This window comes from Musca domestica, unplaced genomic scaffold (assembly GCF_030504385.1).
Source record: "Musca domestica strain aabys unplaced genomic scaffold, Musca_domestica.polishedcontigs.V.1.1 33, whole genome shotgun sequence".
Classification (NCBI taxonomy): Eukaryota; Metazoa; Arthropoda; class Insecta; order Diptera; family Muscidae; genus Musca; species Musca domestica.
Window position 1 is genome coordinate 3395534 of NW_026712312.1, and position 26906 is coordinate 3422439.

The 26906-nt window shown below is 35.6% G+C and overlaps 1 protein-coding gene across 1 annotated transcript in view; it reads right to left on the bottom strand.

Annotated features, from left to right (window-relative positions):
- The window catches only part of LOC101900641 (uncharacterized), a 489471-nt gene that overhangs the window by 174544 nt on the left and 288021 nt on the right, over positions 1-26906 (bottom strand). The window contains exon 4 of the mRNA XM_059125281.1: positions 26255-26376. Within this exon, the coding sequence (XP_058981264.1) occupies positions 26255-26376 (122 nt within the window). The remainder of the gene's footprint in view (positions 1-26254; positions 26377-26906) is intronic.

Sequence of the window (26906 nt, forward strand, 5' to 3'; positions counted from 1 at the left end):
TATTGCCAAAACATTATTTTTTGCCCGGATCAAATGATATATACCCTCTCTAGCCATACGACAGAGGTGATAAAAATCAGGTAACCATTTATAGCCACATGGTAAATAAAATATTTGAATAAGTATTGCTATTGCTGTTGCATTGTCTTAGTTTTTATTTCAAATCTTTAAACTGTAAAAAAATAAAAAATATATATATTTTCCGAAAAATGTGTAAGAGCAAGAAAAATAAGTTTTAAGATGATGTTCGATCCCTAATACATAATTTAAATTCTGGCCATTAGTTTAATCCAAAAATATGAGGCTTGCATGAGTTTATATTTTGGAAATAATGGATTCACATGAATTATCTTTTACTGCTGATCCTTTATTTATTTTTTTTTTATTTATTACTTAAGTCTTCTAAGGAAAAACCTAACGTTTTTTTTTAATAATTACAAACATGGGTTCTCATAATTTTAATTATGCCTCAACATTCTAAATTATGCATGTAATACCCCTCTTGAATTAACAGCATTTCAAAAGAACATTTTAATATTAAATATTCTAAACAATTCAACCCTTTTGGCATAAGCCAAGCCGGTGGCTTTGTCTGGTTAGATAAACGGATGTTGTGCGCAACATAATCAAGTGACAGCACACACACACTTTGGTGGGCAGAGAGAGAGAGAGAGAGGCTGAGTGACATTAAGTAATCACTTGTTTTATGTTCATAACTGAAATTCCAGGTTAAAAAAATACGCAACAACATAGAGCTGGACAAACAGTTGGAAACATAATTCACTGGCAGTGAAGGCGACATAAAAGATACCAAACGGAGGGGATGGAGTAGGGAGGGCAAGGCATGCAACAGCATTTGTGTGTTTGAAGGTGACAACACAAATGTTGTGCAACAAAGGATGCATGGAGATAAATAAAACATACTCGAACCCACACTCACACACACCCCCACACATGTAGGACAAACCCACTCATAAATATGTTCACAATTCAAGGACCTTAGAAGTACCCCAGAGTGAAGTAGCGTAATATGAGTTAGTGAATGGGCTTTGGTTGTTGCCATACCATTTTTGCCCGACTCACAATATTTTGTTTGCTTGTTTAGTTTAGCTGCTTGCTGTCATGCCATACTAGAATGCAACAACAATCTGTTGCATATTATCCTGCAACATAGCAACATAAATGCTCCAATGGCATACTTCATCATCGCTTGGCAGTACTTGGCTGTAAATATCAAAGGTGGAGAGAGAGGGAGAGAGAGAGAGAGAAGATGTAGGTGTACGTTCAAATGACACAAGTATGTTGTGTTGTCATTGTTTTTGCTGCTTTTGTTGTTGTTATTATTTTTATTTGTTAAGCACACACTTGAAATGCCATTGTTTAGAGTATCCATCCATCCATTATTTTATTATTTTTTTTTGTGCATTCTTTTGTATAATATTAATGACAAACAAAAGCTTTGTGTCGTCCTTGCCCTCACTCATATGGTCAAATACACACACACTACCTCACTCACAAATACAAATGTATTTCTTTCACCCCTCCTGGCATTAAATATTTAAGCATCTATTCATTCAGTGAGTCGTGGTTTTATGAGGAGTTTTAATTAAAATTTCTAGTAGCAATTAATTCGCCGCTTTGAGAGGGTGAGATAGAGAGAGAGGAGAGAGTTATTGTTCAGGGCTATTAATTAAAATAGAAAACAAAAGTGAAATTGAGGACTACAGAAGAAAAGAAAACAATAAAAGATAATATTTTATGGAATTTATTTATAGGTTTGGAGGGGATGTCCTTATGGTATGTGTTTTGTTGTCATTAAAGGATTGTATGTTTTTTTTTTCGTGACAGACAAGTAGTGGAGAATAAGAGTAAACTAAGTGATGGGAATATAAGAGGAAAAGTTCTTTCTATATAATAATATATTATAAAAACAGTCCCAGCTTGGTACAATAAAAATTTAAAGTGGAGCTACCTGTTGTAGGATGCATATTCAATTTATTTACCAGTTTTGCTATGAATTTAAAAGATTGAACATTCTGGATGATATTTTTGAAAGAAAATTCTTTTTTTCGGGATATTTAACTCATTTTACAAATGAGAAAAAAATTACAAATAAATGTTATATACAATTCAGAATAATTCTGACAGGAAGCTGGCAAAGCCTCAGGGCGGTATTTCTGTACTTTCACAAAGCTGTTCTACCTCCTTCTAAACAGTCTTAATTATTTTCAATACTTTCGGCAAAAATTAAGCAGATTACGAAAGTAGACAAAAAAACCAGTGAAGAAAGTCCTAAAGTCGGGCAGGGCCGATTTTATGATACCCTACACCACTTTGCTAATTTAGTTGAGCTCCATATAACAATTAAAAGTTTTTATGGGAGAATTCAATCATACACCCTATGATTATAATTATAATTTAAAATTCAAAGGACTAAATATGCCGAAGCATTTGTATCTTTTAAATTCGGACTTGTATTGCCCATTTGGCGTAAAATTAATTTGACATCAGATAAAGATATATATGGGAGCTATATCCAAATCTGAACCGATCTCGATAAAATTTAGCAAATGTATTTCTGAGCTGTATTTGATATATTTCCCCAAATATTGTTGTTACAGAGTACATATTACGGGTGCGGAGGACAAAAATAACAAATCGGATGAACAATATATATGGGAGCTATAGCTATATCTGAACCGATTTCGATCAAATTTGGCATACTTATTTTCAGGCCTAATTTTGTTGTATGTGCAAAATTCCATACTATTCGGGCTGATATTACACGTTTGGTGCTCAATAAAAAGCAAATCGGACGAAGATATATATGGGATCTATAACTAATTTTTTACCGATTATCTCCAATTTCAATAGGGTTCGTCCTTGGGCCAAGCAAATGTTGTTTGGAAAATGTCATCTCAATCGGATAATAAATGCGACCTGCATTTGGTTCACAAGAATACATGGACAGACAGACGGACTGACATGCATAAATCAACTAAGAAAGTGATTTTATGCAGATCATCAAAAGGAACTATGGGTCTATCTCGTTTCCTTTTGCATGTCACAAACAAATGCACAAAGACATAATACACTGACCACCTTGTGGTGTAGGGTATAAACAGACAAGTGTATCGGCGTTTTAAAAGTTTACATTGCAAAGTAGCCTACATGGAGGGGAAAATTTCCCCTTCTGCCTCACTTTTAGAAATTTTCAGATTAAGATTCGAAGAATATTTTGGTAGAAAATTGTAACTTTCAAGCGAGTCAACAAAGGGATCTTTTTAATCCATTTTTTTTTAATTTGGTTAAAAACTTGCTTTAAACGGGATCGTACCAAATCAAAATATTCCACACAATTATTTGTCATACAATTCTACTACAGGTCCTAGAATATGTCGAAGGTCTAAATCCTACCTAAACGTCAGGGATTCATATATACTTTAAACACATTTTATGGTTTAAACCGTACTCTATGTGAGTTTGTGCAAAATTCTCCAACAAATCATCATTTTAGAAAGATGACGTCAGAGACAAAAATATTCTTCATCAAATTTTCTAATAATTCACCAAAGAGAAGTAATCTTTATTTCCATTGTCTGCCAAAATATTTGCCCTTCAAACATCCGCAAAAAAAAAACAAGAAAATATTTCTTAATGTTTTGATCGATTTTCTTTGGCCTTTTTATACCCTCAGCCATATGGCTACAGAGGGTATATATCATTTGATGAGGTAAAAAAGTGCATCATCGAAATAACGGGGTTAGATCCTAGGTCTATTTGGAGTCGATCTAGCGATGTCCGTTCGTCCGTCTGTCTGGTGTGCACGATAACTCTCGAAGGGAGTATCCGATTTGATCCAAATTTGGATCATCGTAATATTATTGTCAAACTTAGAAGGAGCTCGGAGATGGGCAATATTGGTCCACACCTTCTGGTATCTCCCCCACAAAAGGTTGAAATTTAAAAAAAAATATATATTTTTTGTATATTGTATATCGGTCTACTCCTTCTGGGACCTAATCAACAAATGGTCAACATTTAGAATATCCATGAAGCTCATAAGCCGCGAAATTAAAATCCGACTCCATTCAGACTTGACACATATCAAAATTTCCATCAAAACAAGATCTGTTATAAAGATGGTAGAGATCGGATCATTTCTTCTGGTACCTCCCCCACAAAGGGACGAAGTTTTGAAAAACCAAACCAATTATAAAATCCAAAATAAGCATCCGGTCTCTTCATATTTCATACATCTCATTATTTCTACTAACAGAAGATCTGCTGTGAAGATGGGATAAATCCGTCTACTCCTTAAGGTACCTCCCCCACAAAGGGTCACAATTTTTAATAGCCATAAAGCTCATAAAACGAGAAATTTACATCTGATTCCATTCCGAATTGGCACATCTCAAAGAATGCGGAATAAGCATCTAACTCTCTTCAAATTTCACACACACAAACATTTTTGGTAACACAGGATCTGTTGTGAAGATTTTATATATCTGCGGACCCCTTTTGGTACCTCATCCACAGATTTCTATATTTATACCCTACACCACAAGGTGGTCAGGGTATTATGTCTTTGTGCATTTGTTTGTAACAGGCAAAAAGAAAACGAGATAGACCCATAGTTCCTTTTGATGATCTGCATAGAATCACTTTCTGAGTTGATTTATGCATGTCAGTCCGTCTGTCCGTCTGTCCGTCCGTCCGTCCGTCCGTCTGTCCATGTATTCTTGTGAACAAAATGCAGGTCGCATTTATTATCCGATTGAGATAAAGCTCCCATATATATCTTCGTCCGATTTGCCTTTTATTGCGCACCAAACGTGTAATATCAGCCCGATTAGTATGGAATTTTGCACATACAACCAAATTAGGCCTGAAAATAAGTATGCCAAATTTTATCGAAATCGGTTCAGATATAGATTCAGCTCCCATATATATTGTTCATCCTATTTGTTATTTTTGTCCTCCGCAGTCGTAATATGCACTCTGTAACAACAATATTTGGGGAAATATATCAAATGCAGCTCAGAAATACCTTTGCTAAATTTTATCGAGATCGGTTCAGATTTGGATATAGCTCCCATATATAACTTCGTCCGATTTACCATTTATTGTGCACCAAACGTGCACCAAACGTCTAATATTTGTCCAAATGGGATGGAATTTGGCACATACGACCGAATTTAGTCTAGAAGTTAGTATGCCAAATTTGGTGAAGATCGGTTCAGATATAGTTATAGCTCCCATATATATTGTTCATCCGATTTATTGTATTTGTTACCCACAGCCGTAATATGCACTCCGTAACAACGATATTCAGGGAAATATATCAAATACAGCTCAGAAATATCTTTGCCAAATTTTATCGAGATCGGTTCAGATTTGGATATAGCTCCCATATATATCTTTATCTGATGTCAAATTAATTTTACGCCAAATGGGCAATACAAGTCCGAATTTAAAAGATACAAATGCTTCGGCATATTTAGTCCTTTGAATTTTAAATTATAATTATAATCATAGCGTGTATGATTGAATTCTCCCATAAAAACTTTAATTATTAAGTGGAGCTCAACTAAATTAGCAAAGTGGTGTAGGGTATCATAAAGACGGCCCCGCCTGACTTTAAGACTTTCTTTACTGGTTTTGAATTATATTAAGTATTTCCTTTTTATCCACCTTCTCATAATATCAAGACCACATCTCCACTAAAATAAATAAAAGTTGAAACCTTTTTATAAATTTTAAAATTTTTTCGATATTACAATTTTTTCACTTTTATAATTTGGAAACTTCAATTCAAACAACCCATACCCCTGCTAAATTTTGGGTATATTCTTTCCTACCTATGTGCACCATTTAAGCTATTATCTCCAAGATATGGGTATTACAGTCTAGAATTCCCCTTCCTAATTTTATTAAAAGTAGTTAAGAGAAAGGTGTCGTTCCTTTCTTTAGGATTTTTTTATTGTTATTAAAAACATTAAAGTTTTTATCCTTTAATCCTTAAAATGTATAGAACATAGTTATATCCTTTACAAAACTCACCCCTTTCCCTTTCTCTCTTTTCATTCAAACTTTTAATATTATAACTCACTTATATTTAATTAATTGTTATTTATAATCTTTAAACTCTGATTTGTCTTAAGTCTGCATTTAGAGGACTTATGCTGTGTAGCTTAGATAGTATTTCCTTATTTATCTGCCCTTTAAAATCTTCTGACACATTTTCTGCCGTATCCTTAAACTTTTGTCTAAATTCCCTTTATGACTGTTAAGTTTGTGTTTTTGTTTGGAAATTATGTAAATCAAGTGGATTTTGCTCAGAGAGTGATAACTTAATTAGAAAAGATGGATGGATGAATGGATGGATAGACAAGGAAGTCAAAAACATAGACACATAGACACACAAGAAGAGACGCAGATGAAAGAGATATGTTTTGTGCAAATATAGGAATAAGTTTCACATAAATTTGGTTGTGTAAGAAATATTTGCCCTTAAATTTAAATTTTGGGAAATAGAGAAGGGATGTTGTTGCTGTTAGTGTTGTTAACAACACTTTGATATACGATTTCTTTAACTCGAAGGCAACCAAGCATTCACTTCCTTCCTTTAGAATTTTTGCTCCATATTTGTTATCTGCTACTTCCTTAAGATGAATAACGCAATCGACACACATCCATCTTTGGGATTGACTTCCCGTCAGTGTACTCAACAACAAAATAAATATTTTAACACAATTCCATTTAATTAAAAAAGGCAGGCATTCATAAATTTTGTTTTGGGTATGATAATAAACAATTTGTAAAGTAAATATATCCCTTTTCAACAATGTCATCCAGTCAGATAGTTATAATTGAAAAAAATATAATACAAAATTAAAATAATAAAATTAAAATAATACAAAATTAAATAAATCTGGGTAATTTGTTTAGAAAGAAAAATAAACTTAAAAACTCTATTTAGATTAAAAATAAATAAATAAATTGAATATTTGCTACAAATTAAGTCAACACAGAGTGACATTGGGCTCCGTTTGATATTGGTGATTTGAAAAGTAGAAAATTGCAATATATCTTTCAAAATAGGTAGGCAGTGTCAATTCTTTTAAAAAAATCAGCCTATTAAATTGACTTCAATTATTGAGAAGGACTGATGAATAGGAACTGTTCCATCTTTCGAACAGAAAAACCCAGCTTTTCCCATAAATATTTATGTATGAAAAGGGTAAAATGTTAAAAAAAATTTTTTGTAGGTAATAAGATTTATCTGGCAGTAAATAAAAAAAACCTAAAATATCCCCTCCTCCCTTAAAAAATATTATGAAAGTTTTATTTTTTAATATTTTTGAAATTAAAAATGAAAAAAAAAAAAAAAAAAAAAAAAAACATGGTTTGCATGCACAAGCGTGACTTTAACACTGGTTTCTGGAAAAACGAAAAATCTGAAAATTTTCAGAGTACATTTTTGACATGACAGTGGGCCCAAATTGCCCTAAAAAGATAAATTAAAAAAAAAAATAAATAAATAAAAACAATAAAAAAAACATTAAGTTCGGCCGGGCCAAACTTTTAATACCCTCCACCTTAGGATAAAGGACACATTAGAACCCATTGTGTCCCACAACTAGCAATTTTTAGACATATTCGTGGGAAAATGTCGCAAAATCATCAAAATATTGAATATCGGGAGGTACCTCTATATGGGGCTATACAAAAACGTGAACGTGAATACCAATAGACAAATCCGCGAAGAAATGTGGCAAAAATCATCAAAATACGGAATGAAAAAAATGTGACTAAAGTCATCAAATACCGCATATCGGGAGGTTACCATTATATGGGGGCTATACCAAATCGTGAATCTATACATCCAATGTTTTGCCACCGGAGCTAGAACCCATTATGACCAACAAATACCACTTTTTAGACAAATCCGCAAAGAAATGTGGCAAAAATCATTAAAATACGGAATATCTGGAGGTACCGTTATATGGGAGCTATACCAAATCGTGGACCTATACATGCAATGTTTTGCCACCGAAGCTAGAACTCATTATGACCAACAAATACCACTTTTTAGACAAATCTCTGAAAAAATGTGGCAAAAATCATCAAAATACCGAATATCGGAAGGGACCGTTATATGGGGACTACACCAAAACGTGGACGGATATATCTCATTTTCAATACCAACCATCCTAGACACAATACAAATCATTCTGCTAAATTTTGACGCCCTACGTCAAATAATGTGGGCTGTATCGTGATATTAAAAGACAGACAGACAGACGTCGTTAAATCGACTTAGAATTTCATGCTGATTATATATATATATACTTTTTGGGTCTACGACGAATATTTAGGGATATTACAAACGGATTGACAAAGTTAATATACCCTCCTTTCCAAGGTGGAGGGTATAATTATATACCGGAACGAACTGGATTAATAATTTAATGCGCACAAATATGTTCCTCATCGAAATAATGGTTTCTTAACCTAGGTCTCCTTTGACGAAGCCGTTTCAGCCCAGTTGAAGTCGATCTAGATATGTTCATCACTACATCCGTCTGTGCGTCTGTTGCATCGGATTTTTTTCAAACTTGGATTATTGTAATATTTTTTCCAAACTTAGATATACTAACATCGGTTAATTTATTCTTGTACCTCTGCCACATTAGTTAAGAATGTTTCAAACAAAGAACTATAAAAATGTTATATTAAGCGAAGGAGGTACCCGATACAATTTAAACTTGGCACATCGTAGTTTTTAGATAAGACATAGGTCAGGTTTGAAAATAAATAACATTGGTCCATTCGTTCCCGTACTCCCCCACAGATTATTAATGACAACAAATGCCTTAAAGTGAAATATCTAATACAATATTTATATCTTAATATTTTTGTCCATATTGGAGCTAGTGTAAAAATCGACAAGCAAAAAAGAAGCTGAGCTCAGCCGGGCTGAATTTTTAATACCCTCCACCATTTGGAAGGAACTTGAACAATTTCAAAGAAAAAAATCCGAAAACTACCACTTAAATGAACTTACACCGCAACAGAAAGAAAATAGACTCAAAAAAGCCAAAGAGTTGCTTCGCTTGGTAGAAAGTGGTGAACTGCCGAAATTGGATCTGGTTTAAGCAAAAATATTTGTATGTGTGAAATTTGAAGAGAGTTAAATGCTTATTTGGCTTACTTTGAGTGATGGCATGTGTGAAATATAAAGAGAACCTGATGGTTTTTTCGAATTTTAGACTAGAAGGAATGGTCCGATTCTACCGTTTTTATAACAGATCCTGTGTTGATGGAAATATTCAGATGTGCCAAAAGTAAATGGAATTGGATGTTAATTACGCGTTTTATGAGCTTAATAAATATTCAAAATTTGACTTTTGTGGGGGAGGTACCAGAAGGAATGGACCGATACATTCCATCTTAAAACCAGATCTTGAGTTTATAAAAATATTGGGATGTGTGAAATTTTAACACAATCGGATTCTTACACCACATTTTATAAGAGTTGCAATTATACAAAATTTTGACCCTTTTTGCGGGAGATACTTCATGGAGTGGACCAACATTGTCCATTTTCGTACCTGACATAAAACTGACGCAATTATTAGGATTTGCAAGATTGGAGCAAAATCGGATTTTCGTTTCTCTTTTTATGCAGAATATGTATTTTTTGAAAATTTCGACCTTTTGTGGGGGAGGTACCAGAAGAAGTTGACTGATATTGCCCATCTCCGAAGTCGATCTATGTTTGACAAAAATATTACGATGTACCAACTTTGGATCAAATCGGATAGTCCTTTCGAGAGTTATCGTGCGCACCATCCAGCCAGACAGACAGACGGACGGACATCGCTAGATCGACTCCAAATGTCCTGAAAGGGATTTGGTCCAAAGAGACCTAGGGTCTAAAACTGTTATTTTGACTAGGTACGTTTTGGCCGTATCAAATGATATATACCCTCTGTAGCCATATGGCTGGGGGTATAATGATCGTGTTTACTTACCAAAGAGGTCAGCTAAAAATGTGCACCTTCGGTTGGTCACCAGAACTCAAGCTCTTCGCTCGTATTAATCGACCGTGGCATCAGAATAAATGCTGAAAATATCCTGGAGGGTGTATTAAAGCCTTGCACACGCAAACATTTTGGCCGCAGACCTTATACATTCCCACAGGACAAAAATCTCCGGATACCAATCCGTTGGACTACTGTGTCTGCAGTATTTTGGAAAGCAAGGTTTGGCACTAAAAATACCAAAGTGTCGATCACCTCAAGCAAGCGCTTCGCCGGAAATGGGCCAAAATACAGCAGAGCAGCATTCGGGCAGTGTGTGATGGTTTCATTGGCTGTTTTAAGGCCATAATTCGTGTCAAAGGTGACCAATTCCAACAAATCTAAACTTATTCTAAATATTGACCGATTCCGAAGAATCTTAATTGAAAATTTTTAAAAGTGTGAAAGAGTTCCCTCTTTGCTAGGTATACCCTCATATACGTATATAATGTGGTACATACCATCTGTTAGCAAATCGTCCGATACTTTCGGCCACATTTTAGTTTATATTTCATCCTATCAAGTTAATTGTGATCCACTAAATTTAAATATTTTCTATATGCGGATTATTTAGTGCGTTCAACATAGGACCACGTTCACCTTAATAATCCTCTTCTCGTTCCATATCCTTAATACTGTTCTCAAAAATATGTGTATTTTTCTTTGAGGAAAAAAAAGAAAGGAAAACCCATTGAAATAATGAAAGAAAAGAAATTGTGGATGCCATCTACAAATATCTCATTGTAACTAAGTGAGTATGTGTGTGTGTGCGTGTGTGTGCGAATGTGATTATTTATATTCTTCATACACACAAAGCGCAAATGATTTTCCAGTCTACTGCAGACATATAAAAGACGCGTTTTATGGCTCTATTAAATTGAAGGACTTTACTTGGAGATGAGGTTTCTTTGTTGCTGTTGTTGTTGTATTTTCTTTTTTCATTTTCTATTTACATTTCATATGCCAAATTCTATAACTGTAGTAAAGACCACATGTATGTGGCCACTGAAAAAAATATTGAGGTGTATTAGGGTGGAACGATGTGAAAAATGGTTTAGTGTCAAAAAGGCAAATGCTGTGAGAAATTATTAAATTTCTAGAAACTGAGAAAAAAAAAACAGGTCCAGCTCTATTAGGGTCCAGAACAGTTGTAGTTCCTTCTATATAATTTTGGGTTCTAATTAAAAACTCCGAAGAAGAATTATTAACGATTTTACCCCCTTTGTCAAAAACACTTTTTTGTTTTTATACCCTCCACCATACTATGGAGGGTATATTAATTTTGTCATTCCGTTTGTAACTCCTCGAAATACTCATGTCAGACCCAACAAATTATATATATTCTTGATCAGCGTAAAATTCTAAGTCGATTTAGCGATGTCCGTTTGTTTTTCTGTTGTAATCACGCTATCTTTCGAACGAATTGAGATACACACATGTTTATTTTTTTCAGTAGGCAAGTTATGTTCGTAAATGGACCATGTAGGTCCACGAATTGTTTCAAATTTGGTATTTGAAGTTCGAAATGGATGCTACAGCCTAAGACAGAAAATTGTCTGTGCAGGTCCACGTCTTCGTATAGCCCCCATATAACGTTACCTCCCGATATTCGGTATTTTGGTGATTTTAGCGTCATTATTCACCAAAATTTTTTCAAATTACACATTTAGAGTTTGTAATGGAAACTACAGTCTGTGACAGAAAATTGTCTATGCAGGTCCAGGTCTTTGTATAGGCCCCATACACCAGTACCTCCCTATATTCGGTATTTTGACGAGTTTAGGTACAATACTGACCGAAATTGTTTGAAATATCGTATTTGAAGTTCGTAATGGATGCTACAGCCTATGACACAAAATTGTCTACGCAGGTTCAGGTCTTCGCACAGCTCCGATTAAACGGTACCTCCCTATATTCGATATTTTAATGATTTTGGCTACATTATTCACCGTTTATTTCAAGTTCCGAATTTGAATTTGGTAATGACTTATGACAAAAAATGCCTGTGTGGGTCCACGTCGTATAGACACCAATATAACGGCTATATGCGATATTTTTAAAATTTTAACAACATTTTTTAAGGATTTTATTTCCAAATTCTTTCCAAATGGTGGAGGGTATTCAAAGTTCGGTCCGGCCGAACTTACTGCTTTTTAACTTGTTTGTTTTTTTTTTTCATCCCACCCCATTTAACACACATATCTCCCCTCAGTAACGCCGCACATGATGATATATGTTTGTTAGCCAACATCAGATGTAGTAGAAATGTATGAATATTTCCATGAAAGGTAGAGACAGCTTTTGTTATGAAACCCCCCAACATGCCACATCATTGCTGAAAGTGTATAGTATTTTCCGTTTAGTTAAGACCCTAACGATATCAACACTAATGTCGATGCCACAGAAAGCGAATAACAACAAAACACACTCTCTCTCACACACACACCCAACTTGTCTTACATATGTTAACATTATTATATTTTTGTATGGCATTTTTATTCTCTCAATTACTATTTGCTGTTACGCTTCTCTGGTATTCTGTTCGAAAATGTGAAGGACGTACTTTCTGTAATAATCTCTGGAGCGCAGCAGTGTAACATTAGACGAAATGCACAGCGCACACACACACACTGGCGAACACACACACACATTCATGTGAACATCAAACAGTGGTCGTTTCCATCCATTCGTCTGTTGGCCCATTACAAATAAACATAAAATTTAATTAGTTGAAAACGAATGGCTTAAACAAATAACAAAAATGTTATTTTCCTATTTTTTCCAACACATGTGGCCAGCCAACCAACCAGCCAGCCATTTCGTCGTAATTCGTATTTTTCATGGAGTTCCTGAGAGAATAAAATTAATTTATTGCAAACACGAATTGACAGAGTATTGTAATTTGAATTTACTGCACCCGCCATAATTGAATAAACATTCTAATTTTATGACGTACTTTTTGGGGGTACTACAGAAGTGCGTAGAAAAGATGAAATTGTCGGGGAAGAAAATTATAACGTATTGGTGAAGTTCTCAAACATAATGTAAATTAAAATAGAAGTTGGAAGAAAAGTCCAACTTAAAAGTTTAAATTCGTTCTAACAGTTCGTGTTAGGCCTTTTTAGTACTCAAAATGCACAAATATTCAGACTTTCAAGGATTTATATATTTTTCACGTTCTTTCTTTCTCGGAGAAGTAATAGTAAAATATTTACCTTTTCCACCAAAAAGTCTTCAAAATCTTTTATTTTAAAGTCTACCGAGAAGGATATTAGAAAAACCATTGCATAATGGACCCACATCCAATTTTTCTGTTCAAAACTTTTTAAACGACTCCATATGTAAACCCTAGTAGCTAACAGTGAACTCAATACCAAATTTCAGAATTTGAACATTATTCCTTCAACCAATACCAAATTAAGAAAGAAATTTAGAGTGCATATCCAAAACAATCTACATCTCACCATTCTAGATACCAACAGTGATCGAAAATTTGTACCATTTAGTACTTTTCGAACAGTTATAGTACGTATTTGCAAATTCAACGCCAGAAAGAACACATTGCAAACATCAGGATTTCATCAGCTCTATTCCTTCATCCAATACCGAATTTAGTACCATTTAGTACTTTTCGTACAATTATAGTACATATTTCCAAATTCACTATATCTCAATTCTAGACACCAACAGAAACCCCAATATTAAATTTAAGGATTCCGGCCCCATCCCTTTATCCAATATCAAATATGGGACCATTCAGACCATTTGGGACCATTTTCGTACAATTTTAGTACACATTTTAGGCTACACATGGACAGTGACCTTAATACCAAATTTCAGAATTTCACCCAATGCCGAATTGTACGAAATATAGTACTATTTAGTACTATTCGTGTACTTGTAGTATACATTTCCAAAACCATCTCTGTATCACAAAACTACCACCAAAAGGGACCCCAATGGACATTTTCAAAAATTCCAACTTCATATTCTCAACTTAAAACAAGCCGTTCCAAATTTAGTACCATTAAGTACAGTTCGCACATTTAGTACACATTTCCAAAACCACCTTCACATCTATCAAACTCACTTCCCAACCTTGATTCTCATACCAAATTTAAAGATTTTATCTCTATCCGTTTACATAATACCAAATGCTACCACTTTTAGAGGTTTAGTACCATTTAGAACTTTGAGTAACCTTAAAATTCGAGTTTCCAAAAACCCTTTGGCACATTTATCGTGCCCTATATCAGTGACTCTAATTCCAAATTTCATAATTCTAACCGATTCCGTTTGTCCAATACGAGTTATTAACTTTTTTAGTAAATTTTTGTACTTTTCGTACCCTTTTAGCACGAGAATAATGATTTTTTTGATTTTTTTTCGGGAGTTATCGTTACGACCAATCAGCCAGAATCTAATACCTTTTTGCTTTTTATGAGGCGGATTATTTTCTTTAACATTTTTGTTCATTTTTTCTGACAGAAGGAGTGGACCGATATTAACCATCCCCAAACTCGATCTACGTTTGGAAAAAAATAGGATGTACAAAATTAGAAGCAAATCGGATTCTCCCTTCGATAGTTATCAGAACAGACCGACAGACGGAAAGGGCCAGATCGAATCCAAATGTTCTGAAAGGGACTTTGCCCAAAGAGACCTAGGGTCTTAAATAGTTATTTCGATGAGGCATATAAAATGAGCAATTTGGCTGAGGATATGGTTACGGAGCACCATTAAAATGGAATCTTAGAGAGAGAAATCAAGAGCCAGTAAGATCAACCATTTAATCATCAAAAAACTCAAAGAAGTCCAAATGCCGTTGAGTTAAAAAGGGAGTTCCCCTAGGTGGGTCTCCAGATCTGTTTTTGCCTTCCAGAAATTCCACTCCTCCAGACGGGTTCTGCCATCGATGACATATGTGCTGGGTTAAACTTCTATTTAGCGAAATTGACCGTCCTCTTCCATGCGAGGGATAGGGAAATATCCGTCACATATCAACATGGACTGAGAACACTTCTGAATGTGTATACTGGGAGATCCCTGATACTTGGTCCTTGGTTTCACATACAACAGCATGTTCAAGTCGGCCGTGTAAGAAATAGTATCTGCGATAAACTGAGAACAGGGCACCTATCGGCAGCACTTGGGACGCGGGTATCTAGACCTTACTGACTTTTTATGAAGTTATATGTTGGTCTGTTCGGGGGTAGCTATGCAGCTCCAGAGCAGAGTTGGTATTTGGGGTTCGCAATAGGCACCGCCTCCTTTGGTAGATAATTGGCTATACTGATGTTCGTCTTCGTATAGCCCGATATATGCACCAGCCGACATTCAGAAATGTTAGTCAATTTTTTGGAACACTACTTATCTGAGGAGACGACGGTCCTTACTGCATGTCATTATGTCAAACCATCATATTATACGTAAAGCTCCATCCATCCAGGCGTGTCAGAATGGACCTATACAATATAATGAGGAAGGTTCAAAGCTACAAGAGAGTGTCTCTAAATCAAGAAGCCTGTCTGGCAGGTCTGAGTAGCATTCATATTGATGAGGACATAGATGCCATCAACAACAACAGTATGAATGCCTTCGAGGATCCATCCACTGAAAAAAGCGGTTGTATGGACAAACTAGAGTAGTTTTGCCTCAACTATGTTTAGTATGGTGCAATCGTCTCAATTCGTATTGGGCTAAGGTATGGAGATGGAGATGTGCGACTTATGATACAGGGCCGCACAATTCGCTGCATCTCTTTAATTACCCTGCCAAAGCTGCGCTACTCACTACAGAGTATTTTGGTTGCAGCCTATTAAAGTAACTGATTTGCTAAATCTAAAAGTCGAAGCAGTAGCTGGCAGAGCATGTGCAAACAGACCTCCGAAAAACTCGCTCGAATATGAATAAATAGTGAATTTCGTCCTGAAGTTGAGCGAAATCACTCCCGAGAGTAATGAAAGCAAATCGGGAAAAACTCTATTTTTCGGTTTCTCTCGAATAAGTGCGATAAGGATTTTCACGTTTTAGAGTGGGAGCAAAATTCGTTTTAGCAGATTTTACTTTTGTCGATCACTCTTTTAGTTTTCGCATATCGATGTCGTATTTTTGTGTCAGTGTAATTTCTCGATTTCACTTCTAGAGCAAACTCTCACTCTAATTCGAGCGATGCGGCCCCTCTCTAATTTTTCAAATAGCAGTGACTCGGGAGCGCTCACATACAAAACAAAAGAGTGAAGATAAAACTTCATTTAAAAACCCCGACTCTTCGAGCAATCCCGCTCGCAAGCAAGTTCCACTCTCGAGTGAAAACGAGATCCCAGGAGCTCCCTCACACAAAAAAGAGTGAAGAGTAAACTTCACATGAATGTAAACTTCGTATGGTTTCACTCCTGAGTGAAAACGAGTACATCTCTTCTCTATGTGTAACTGGGTAACTGGACATGGAACTAAGATAAACAAAAATTCGCCTACTTGCTACGGAAAATATCATTACGAACAAGATTTATCCAGTGACCCATTGAAACATTCCGCATTTTTCGGACGCCGAGATTTCAATTGCAATCTTTTGAGCTTTCCAATGATTTACTAACAGGAATTCCCTCGAAATGTGTAAGGAATCCGTAAGAGTTTAAGTCAAGAATGTAGACTTGGGACGTATATCCATATTGGAACTGTACTATATAATCAAAACTTGCCCTGAGAATTCAAGCCTCTTTAAGGGATTTGCTAATTACCAAAAACGATAAAATCCATTTAGAATTTTTCAACCCCTATACAATATTGATTGGGAACGTGAACTTGGGAGGTGCCGTTTTATGGGGACTATACCAAAGTGTATAACTATGTTTTTCTCTAAGATGATTCTCAAAATAGGTAAAATCAGGAGTAAAGCATATTTATAATGGAGGTATTATATAAATAGACCCTACTCCAAAATATTGACCTTTATTAAAAAATTTCTGCGAATAGAAACCAAGATGCCAAAGAAGGGCAAAATCAATTAAAAATGTGGAAATAGCTTAAATTTGGGTATACATTTATGTGGGGACTATACAAAAATAGGGACCGACATGATCCAAATTTTGAAATAATGATTTTCCATATAATCTATAGGTTTGTATAAAATTTAAAAGCTCTATATTAAATTTTGCGAAGTACAGGGTGAGATGAAAAAACTGCAACCAAATTCAGACTGCTGTCACTTCTAAGCCACTCGTCCGACAGCTGTTTAAATTATTCCAGTGACAGCTTATTATATTGCTTACAAGCGTACAAAAGCGTTTTGGTGAGAATTTTCCAGAATAAAGTTATTCGCTTGGCCGAAAGTGGTGAATTTGCCGAATTTCGGTTTCTCTGATGAGAAAAAAAAGAGGTCAGCTTCAAATGTGCACCTTCGGTAGGCCATCAGAACTCATGCGCCGGCCATGGTGATGGTGTGGGCCGCCATAACAGCCGATGGTCGCTCTCCGCTCGTATTAATCGACGTGGCATCATAATAAATGCCGAATATTATCGTGAAAATATTCTGGAGGGCGTATTAAAGCCTTGGACACGCAAACATTTTTGTCGCAGACCTTGGACATTTCAACAGAACTCAGCACCATCGCACTCAGCACGCGCCACCCATGAATGGTTACAAAATGAGGCTCCTCGCTTCATTTCCAGCGCCCGATGGCCACCAAAATCTCCGAATACCAATCCGTTGGACTATTGTGTCTGGAGTATTTTGAAAACCAAGGTTGGCACTAAAACATACCAAAGTGTCGATCACCTCAAGCAAGCGCTTCGCCGGAAATGGGCCACAATACAGCAGAGCAGCATTCGGGCGCCGTGTAACGGTTTCATTGGCCGTTTGAAGGCCATAATTCGTGCCAAAGGTGACCAAATCTAAACTTATTCTAAAATTTGATACTATTTCCGACATTTTTTGCTTTCTCTCAATAAAATTAACAAAAATGTAAAAATTATACGATTTGACTTTGTGGCAGTTTTTTTTTATCTCACGCTGTATATCTGCGAACCCCTTCTTGTACCCCACCCGAAAAGGGTTACAATTTTTTAATAATTTTATCTGTCATTACTTGCGAAAGAAATCAGCTATATTTCTCACAAAACCAGAAACCTGAGATGAATATGGAATTTATGATCTCGCATAAAATTGGATATACATGTTCGATTTTCTTGTAATTTCGCCCATACCAATACGACTATACGACTATAGCTGGTACACATTTTAACATTTTTTTAAAAATTATTACACATTTCGTATAAAGTGAAGGAAGAAACCGATATACTTCAAACCGGACATCTCGCAATATTTATATCATATTTATATTGGTCCGATACTAAATGAACAATGTTGGCCCATTACTTCGGAACCTGCTGCATAGTGGGTCATCATTTTGAATAATCATAACAGAAGTCAAAATATATTTTTGGAACAATCGATCATTGGCTGAGGGCATACATCTGTCAGGAAAAAACCGACTGACACTTGTATAGTTAATGCTATATATAGTGGGTCCTGCAAAAAAGTATGGCCTGTGAACCCAACGACCTTTAGGGATTTTGATCTAATACCAAAATCCTACCACCTCCACTTAGAATTTCCCACCTCCTGATCATGACAGGAAATTTATCGCACGGTATTATTATTTAAATAACTGTATTATTTAAATAACTGTACGTTGGGACAACAAAAAACAGACTTAAAACGAGAATGTCTGCACACAAATCAAACATCAAATGCAGAAACGAAAATGAGACACAAAAGACAGCTCTTGCTGAGCATTGCAGGAGAAATAACCACACACCAAACTTTGAGAATATTAAAATACTACAAACGGAGAGTAACTACAACAGGAGATTGACTTTAGAAATGTTACATATTAATAACCTACCAACAACAAAGAGAATAAACTATAAGAGCGACACCGACAACGCAGCTTATTGCTACCGCCATCTCACACAGAAAAATAGATCGTGCAATATGTAAAACAACTCAGTGCAATATTTACCACAGACGATGATAGTGAAATTCTATCGTAGGTTTAAGTAAAACTTGACACTTTTATAGATGTTTTACATGTAAGCAATATATTTATTTTCTGTGTATTTTTCTGTTTGTCTTTTATCGTTTTGTTAAATAATTTAATGCTGTGATAACATGAAATATAAAAATCAAAATGTATTTTTGTAGATCTCCCTGAAGATGCAATGTAACCCATTGCGAAATATCGGATTTAAATAAAGGAAAATAAACCCAGACCTAAAGCTCAAATAAATATTTATTTATTGAAATTATTTAAATAACATAAAAATGTAACCTAATTCAAAAATTTATTCAATGATTATGAGACAAATATCTAACACTTAAAACTATCTTCATGTCTTCGCATAATCTCTGACACATAAAGTAATTTTCAATTAAGTAATGTGTAAAATATTTGACATTACAACACCTGCATACTACCATAAATACCACTGCTTAATTTAATTTGTCTGTTTTTGCCAAACAATCTTGGCTAATAAACCAGCAATACATTGATATCATAACTTGCATACGGTTTGATATCCTTCGATTTTTTTGCTCGAATTTTTCCCATTCAATGTCTAACAATTGGTTTACCTAATCACATCGGAGAAAAAACAAAAGCAAAGATAAAAACCAAAATTCAATTACCCAAATTCCATTTCCTGTTGCTGATCCCAGGAAAACTGCAAGACAATCTGATAATTTAATTAAAAATCCTTTGGATATGTGAGTTTCCAGGATACGCTGGCTTGTGTTGGTCATAAGCCTTAATACAGGCATGTCCATCTACATATGTGTCTGGGTGTGTGTGTCTTAATGTTGGCAGGAGATTGAGAGTTGAAAAATACATTTTGAAGAAACTACCAAAACTCCCTGGCTTGGGGTTAAATGTTGTCACTGTCGAGTGCGATATCCGGCAATGTTTGCTCACACAGCTACAAATGTGGGTCATTCGGAGCTACTCGTAGCCCCCATTTCATGTTTCGTAAATCCTTAAAAGAAACATTAAGTTTTCATTTTTATGTATTTAACTATTTATTACCCAATTCTTTTACTCAGCCAACCAACAAACCGAGCAACCCAAAAAAATGTTACCAAAAACGAAGAGCTTCCAAGAATTCCTTGCCAACAACAACACAATCTAAATTCCCATCATACAAACTTAATGTTAGCCGCGCTCTACCACTTCAGAGAAAATTTCATACCCACAGACCCCATTTTGGGGATGGGGAGTGCAATAAAACTTGGAAAATTGTTGAACGTAACTAATGCTGACATAAAATAACAGCAGGATTTCGTTTCCTTTATGTTTTGGACTTAACCTAGTCTACTCCGTCTCTATCTATCTCAAGAAAAAGGACAAAGAGATAGACAGCCAGACAGACATCCACACAATCAGACCGAAGTAAATGATTGCGAGTGTGTGTGTGCGGATGAGTATCACTCTGTCCGAAATAAGAAGCTATGGTGTAATACGGAATGCAACAAAACCCCACCAAAAAAAAGAAAATTGTAAGGGGAAAATTACAGACCAGAGCATTAAATAAACTAAAGGTGTTATGAGTCAGGTGAAATAGGAATTTCGTAGGGAATTCTAAATTTGAGAAATTTATTGGCATTATTCACATAAATTAGGGGAATTTATTTTTGCCATTTCCCAGAGGTTGGAAAATACGCAGTAATCTGTTATCCTTCGTTAAGAAAATAAAAGTCGTTAAATGTATTATATATTTAAAAGTTATTTTTTGGAAGTATTCAAAAAATTATGAATTAAAAACAGAAATATTTTTAAATATTTGCATTAGGAAGAAAGTGAGGAACCCTTCTACAGCATCAATCCTAGTTTTCTGTAATGTGAAAAGTATCCTAAACTTATTTATCTGTCAGTTAAATATAGAATTTTCTGGAGCCCTAAAAATATTTTTTTTTTGCTGTGAAAGATTTTCAGAAGAAAAAAACAATTTAAAAAGCATCAGTTGATTTGTCGACATATGTATACCCTCAGCCAATGTTCGATTACATAACTCTTTTTTTACTTCTGTTCTGATTACTGAAATTGTTGACCCTCTATGGAGTAGGTTCCGAAGGAATGGGCCAATATTGTCCATTTCGTATCGGACCTAAATAAATATGATATAAATATTGCGACGTGTCAGCTTTGGAATACTTCCTTTAATTTATTTGAGATATTTAATATATTTTAGGAAATGTAGAAATGTGCGGGCGTGGTATATATAGTCGAAGTATTTTATTTTCATACCCGAATAAAAATATTCGTATGCGAAAAATTATCAGAAATCAGAAATTACGATAAATTCCATATTCATCACAGTTTTTTAGAGGAATATTTAGATATAGCAAGTTGTGAAGAATCGCTGACTTGTTTCGCAAGTTATGACAGATAAAAGTATTGAAAATTGTGACCCTTTGTGTGTGTGAGTACCAGAGGGGGTTCGCAGATAGATGTTGTGTATGCAAATATTAAAGAGAGTTGGATTCTTATTTCGCTTTCTTTGAGCGTTTTGTTGTTTTTTAAACCCTGGACCCTATGTAGGGCAGGTACCAGAAGAAATTTTCCGATTTCTACCATCTTTATAACTAAATTTATGTTGACAGAAATGTTGAGATGCACCAAGACTGAATGGAATAGGATGCTTCATTCATATTCAAAATTTTAACCCTTTGTAGGGTAGGTACCCGAAGGAGTCGGCCGATATATCCCATCTTCACAGCAGATCTTGTGTGAGTAGAAATAATGGGATGTGCGAAATTTTAAGAGAATCAGATGCTTATTTTTCGTTTTACGAGCTTTATGGCTATTCCAAATTATGGCCCTTTTTGGGGGAGGTACCAGAAGGAAAGATCCGATCTCTACCATCTTTACAGCAGATCTTGTGTGAGTAGAAATAATGGGATGTGAGAAATATAAAGGGAAGCAGATGCATATTTCGGATTTTATAATCGTTTATGTTATTCAAAACTTTGACTCTTTGTGGGAGAGCTGCCAGAAGGAGTGGACCGATCAATTTCATTTTCACATCAGACCTTGGGTCAATAAAAATATTGTGATGTGTGTAATTTTCAGAAAATCGGGCTCTTACAGGGTGAGATGAAAAAACTGCAACCAATTTCAGACTTCTGTCATTTCTAAGCCACTCGTCCGACAGCCGTTAAAATTATTCCAGTGACAGCTCATTATATTGTTTACAAGCGTTCAAAAGCATTTTGGTGAGAATTTTCCTTAAAAAAAACTTATTCGTAATGGAATTCAAGCGTTAGAGCACTTCACCATTCAAATGTGAATAAATCTTTTGTGTATCATACCATCGCTCGTTATCGTGATGCTAGTAGCGTAGCCCAACGTCAAGAAGGTGGATGAAAGAAAACAACAACATCAGCAGAAATGGTTCGAAAATAAAGAAGCGACTTGATCGAAACCCGCGTTGCAGTGGCCGAAAAATGGCTCGTGAGCTGAACATATCGCAATATACCATTCGGCAAATATTCAAAAATGAGCTCGGGGTAAAGCAATTGAAATTCCAAAAAGTGAAAGAACTTACACCGCAACATAAAGAAAATAGACTCAAAAAAGCTAAAGAGTTGCTTCGCGTGGCATCAGTTTAAATGCCGAATATTGTCGCGAAAATATTGTGAAGGGTGTATTAAAGCCTTGGGCACGCAAACATTTTGGCCGCAAACCTTGGAAATTCCAACAGGACTCAGCACCATCGCACTCAGCACGCGCCACCCATGAATGGTTACAAAATGAGGTTCCTCGCTTCATTTCCTGCGCACAATGGCCACCAAAATCTCCGGATACCAATCCGCAGGACTATTGTGTCTGTAGTATTTTTGAAAGCAAGGTTGAAGGGCATAATTCGTGCCAAAGTTGACAAGTCTTCTATATTTTTTGATAATTTCGACATTTTGTGGGGGATGTACCAGAAGGAGTGCGAAAATGGACAATATCGGTCCACTGCATCAGTTACCTCTCCCAGAACGGGACTAAATTTTGAGTAACCATTAAGCTTATAAAACGCGTAATGAACTTGGAAAAATATTTCTATCAAGATGAGATCAAGTGCGAAGATGGAATGTATCGGGACACACCTTCTGATACCTCCCGCTCATAATTGGGTCTCTTCAAATTTCGATATTTTTTATTATTTTTCCGCTCCTTCTAGTATTTCTCCCCCAAATATCAAAATCTGGTTGGAATATGAGACACAGCAGACCACTTCTTCAAGTAGCCCCAAAAAAGGGTCAAACTGTTGAGTACTTTTAACCCTTACAGGTCAGTGATTCTCTTCAATCTTACTATAAATAGCACATGTTGGTTCCGTGTTTTGTTTCACTGTCAAGCGTCTTCCGTTTGGTCATTACTTTGATCATGAATCGTCTTTAAAGGACCAACGGTTGGAGATAATTTTTGACCCAATGGGTACAAGAATAAGCAGAAATGTAGATTTTGGAGTGATCTGCAAGAAATATAGCAATAGCTACAAATGCATCGAGAAAATGTTATAGTTTGGTGTGGTTTATGGCCTGATGGCGTAATTGGGCTTCTGTAAACGGTGAATTGTGAGTGCTACCGTGAGATGATGAAAAACAAGTAAAAAAGCTGTAAGTTCGGCTCTCCACCATTTGGAACGAATTTCTCAATTTTCAAAAAAAAAAAAAAAATAAATAAATTCCTGAAAAATTCTGTTAAAATCTGAAAAATACCGAATGTAGCCGTTATATTAGGGTCTATACGACGACATGGACGTGTATAGGCAACTTTTGTCATAAACCATTACAATATTCAAACGCGAAACTTAACAAAAAAAAAAAAAAATCTGTGAATAATGTAGCTAAAATCATCAAAATACCGAATATCGGGAGATACCGTTACATGGGGGCTATACGAAGACGTGAACCTGCACAATTTTCTGTCATAGGCTGTAGTATCCACTGTACCTGCACAGACAATTTTCTGTCATAGGCTGTAGTAGCCAATACGAACATCAAATACCATATTTGAAACAATTCCAGTGAATAATGTCGGTACCGAATATCGGGAGGTACAGTGGTATGGGGGCTATACGAGGACGTAAACCTGCACAGACAATTTTCTGTCTTAGGCTGTAGTATCCATTACGAACTTCAAAAACCGAATTTGAAACATTTCCGGCAAATAATGTCGCTTAAATCACCAAAATAATGAAAATAGACAGGTACCGATATATTTAGACTATGCCAAAACGTGGAACTACATGGTGCACATTTTCAATACCAAAAGTCCTGCTGACATAGTATGCATTTGAGTGAAATTTTATCAATCTACTTCAATTCGTTCGGAAGCTAGAGTGATTTCCACAGATGAACGGATATCGCTAAGTCGACATAGAATTGTATGCTAACCTAAAATATAAATATTTTGTGGGGTCTAAAATGGGTGTTACAGGAATGACAAACTTAATATACCCTACATGCTATGGTGGAGGGTATAAGAAATGAATAATGCCATGAGGTTACAACAAAACGAACACATGTACGATGGATGTTTTATCTCGCGTTATGGACCCGCCAGTTGGCCTCAAAGATCGTGCAACGTAGGGCATTTAGCCTACTTTTGTAGGCCCATGTCTATGTAGACAAGTCCGCTTCAATTAACGCATTAAAAAAACAGCATTGAAGCATTTATTCGTGAGATACCGGCCGAAATGTTGGAAAAAGTGTGCCAAAATGGGAGTAAGCGGATAGGCCTTTTGGGGTACATCGCGGTCAATATTTACATGAAATAATCTTCAACCATTATATCAGATGGGCCATGCTCGCAATCGACTCAAAGAAAGACTTTCGAAATTTTTTCATTTCTTTAATTAAATTTTCCTTTAGCTCTTAATAAATCACCCTTTTAGCTCTTCATTTCTCTTGTATTTCAAAGCTTGCCACATGTTGTTCATCATTTCATTCTCCCTTTATATTTATTGCAATTTTATACCCCCAATAAAATGTTGAAAACGCTTGTTGACAGAACTTATTGCCCCACCCCTCGTTTTACGGCATACAACCAACATATCAGGCAAATGATACTGGCAATAATGGCGACATTATATTGCTAACTACTTTTGTATGTTTTGGGTAAAAATAACTCAAAGTGTCCTTGGAGCGTAGTCTTTATTTTTTCTTCTTCTTCTTCCACTTCTTTGTTCTTATTCGGTTACTGATGTTTAAATAAGAATGAGTTGTCGTTTCTGCTTTCTACACTAAATGTCGACATGATATTAAAACTCCCCCGAAATTTATTTACGTATATAGAGCTCAGTATATAGAGCTGAATGTGGAAACTTTGTCCTGCCAGCAAAAATTGGAGATCCTGCAAGAGCATGAACGCACAGCCAAGCAACTGCAGTTTTGCAATTCCACGAAAGCACGTCAAGCAGCAATAGCAGCAGCAGGAAGACATAAAACTTTTCTGCCAAAATGAATCTTATTTGCAGCGACAACAACCAGCTGGAATTATAGTAACAACGAAATGAAAAAGACAAAAACCCAGGATTTCCACTACATGTTAATCTTATCCAAGGATGCCCTCCTTCTTCGCACACAGAGACTTCTGGTGGGTGGGGGCAACTGGCAACAGCGGGATGTTGGTCATTACAAAACGTTAACAAGCAAAAGATGTCGTGTTCAAAGTTACTCTTCACTTCGTTTATGAGTTTGTTAAACTTTCGGCATAAGCGTATTGCAATTTATGTCTCAGCGTTAGTTATTTTTTGTTTTCTTTGCGGGATGGGGGTGAAAAGAGGGGGGATTGGAGGTTATTTATTTAGATTATGTTTTGAAATATTTTTATAGTGAATTAAAGGCAATTTTCTTTTAGCAGACTTTGTACATTATAATGATATATATAGGTTGGTAAACTAGTTGAGGGGAAGCGGAGAGGAAGGAAGGAGCTAAATTAATTATGGAAATTTATGGCGATCATTTCTAAGGAGATTTACAAGCAGGACAATATGAGCACAACATAAATCCCCAAAATTGCAAAACGGGTGAACTTCAAAAAATACTTAAATTACGAAACTTTTCAGAACCTTAGACATTAAAAATGGCTGTGAAAAGTTTAAATCTTAAAACTTACCCTCTAAGGATCCTGTATACACCCGGGATATATCATAATCCATGGGTCCATCTGTACTCTCAATGTGAACATCGCTGGCAAATACAGACAGCGGATCTTGGCGCAGCACTAAACGAAATTCTCTGCAAAGAAAAAAACAATCGAGAAACACATAACATTAACGTAATTGCAGAACACCAACAAAGCAATGGAAATCAAGGAAATGGAAAAACATGAAAGTAAAAATATCATTACGTATGTATTTCTAACATTTTAATAGTCTAGCAAAAAAAAAGCAACGAAACAATGAAGGATATTGCAAAAGAAGATATGTCGACAGCAGACAGCCAACAACCAACAACAAAGTAAATACAATGTCTTATTGCCGGCTTTGTTGTTGTTGTTATTCTCTTCAATCTAAATTGAAATGTTCCAACAATAGTTGAAATTGAAATCTTTTCGAGAATGACGGCAATGTAGATAATATCAGACCAACCACATGTAACCTCTTAAGGTGTTTGGAAAAACCATAACTGGGGGAGAATTTGAAAAAGGAGATACATAAACTAGTCTTAAATATGGTTCCATAGGGAAAAAGGAGTGGTGGTTTTATTTCACTAACGAGGTGTGTTTTGTAAAACCACAAATATAATGGAGCCATAATTTTTTTTTT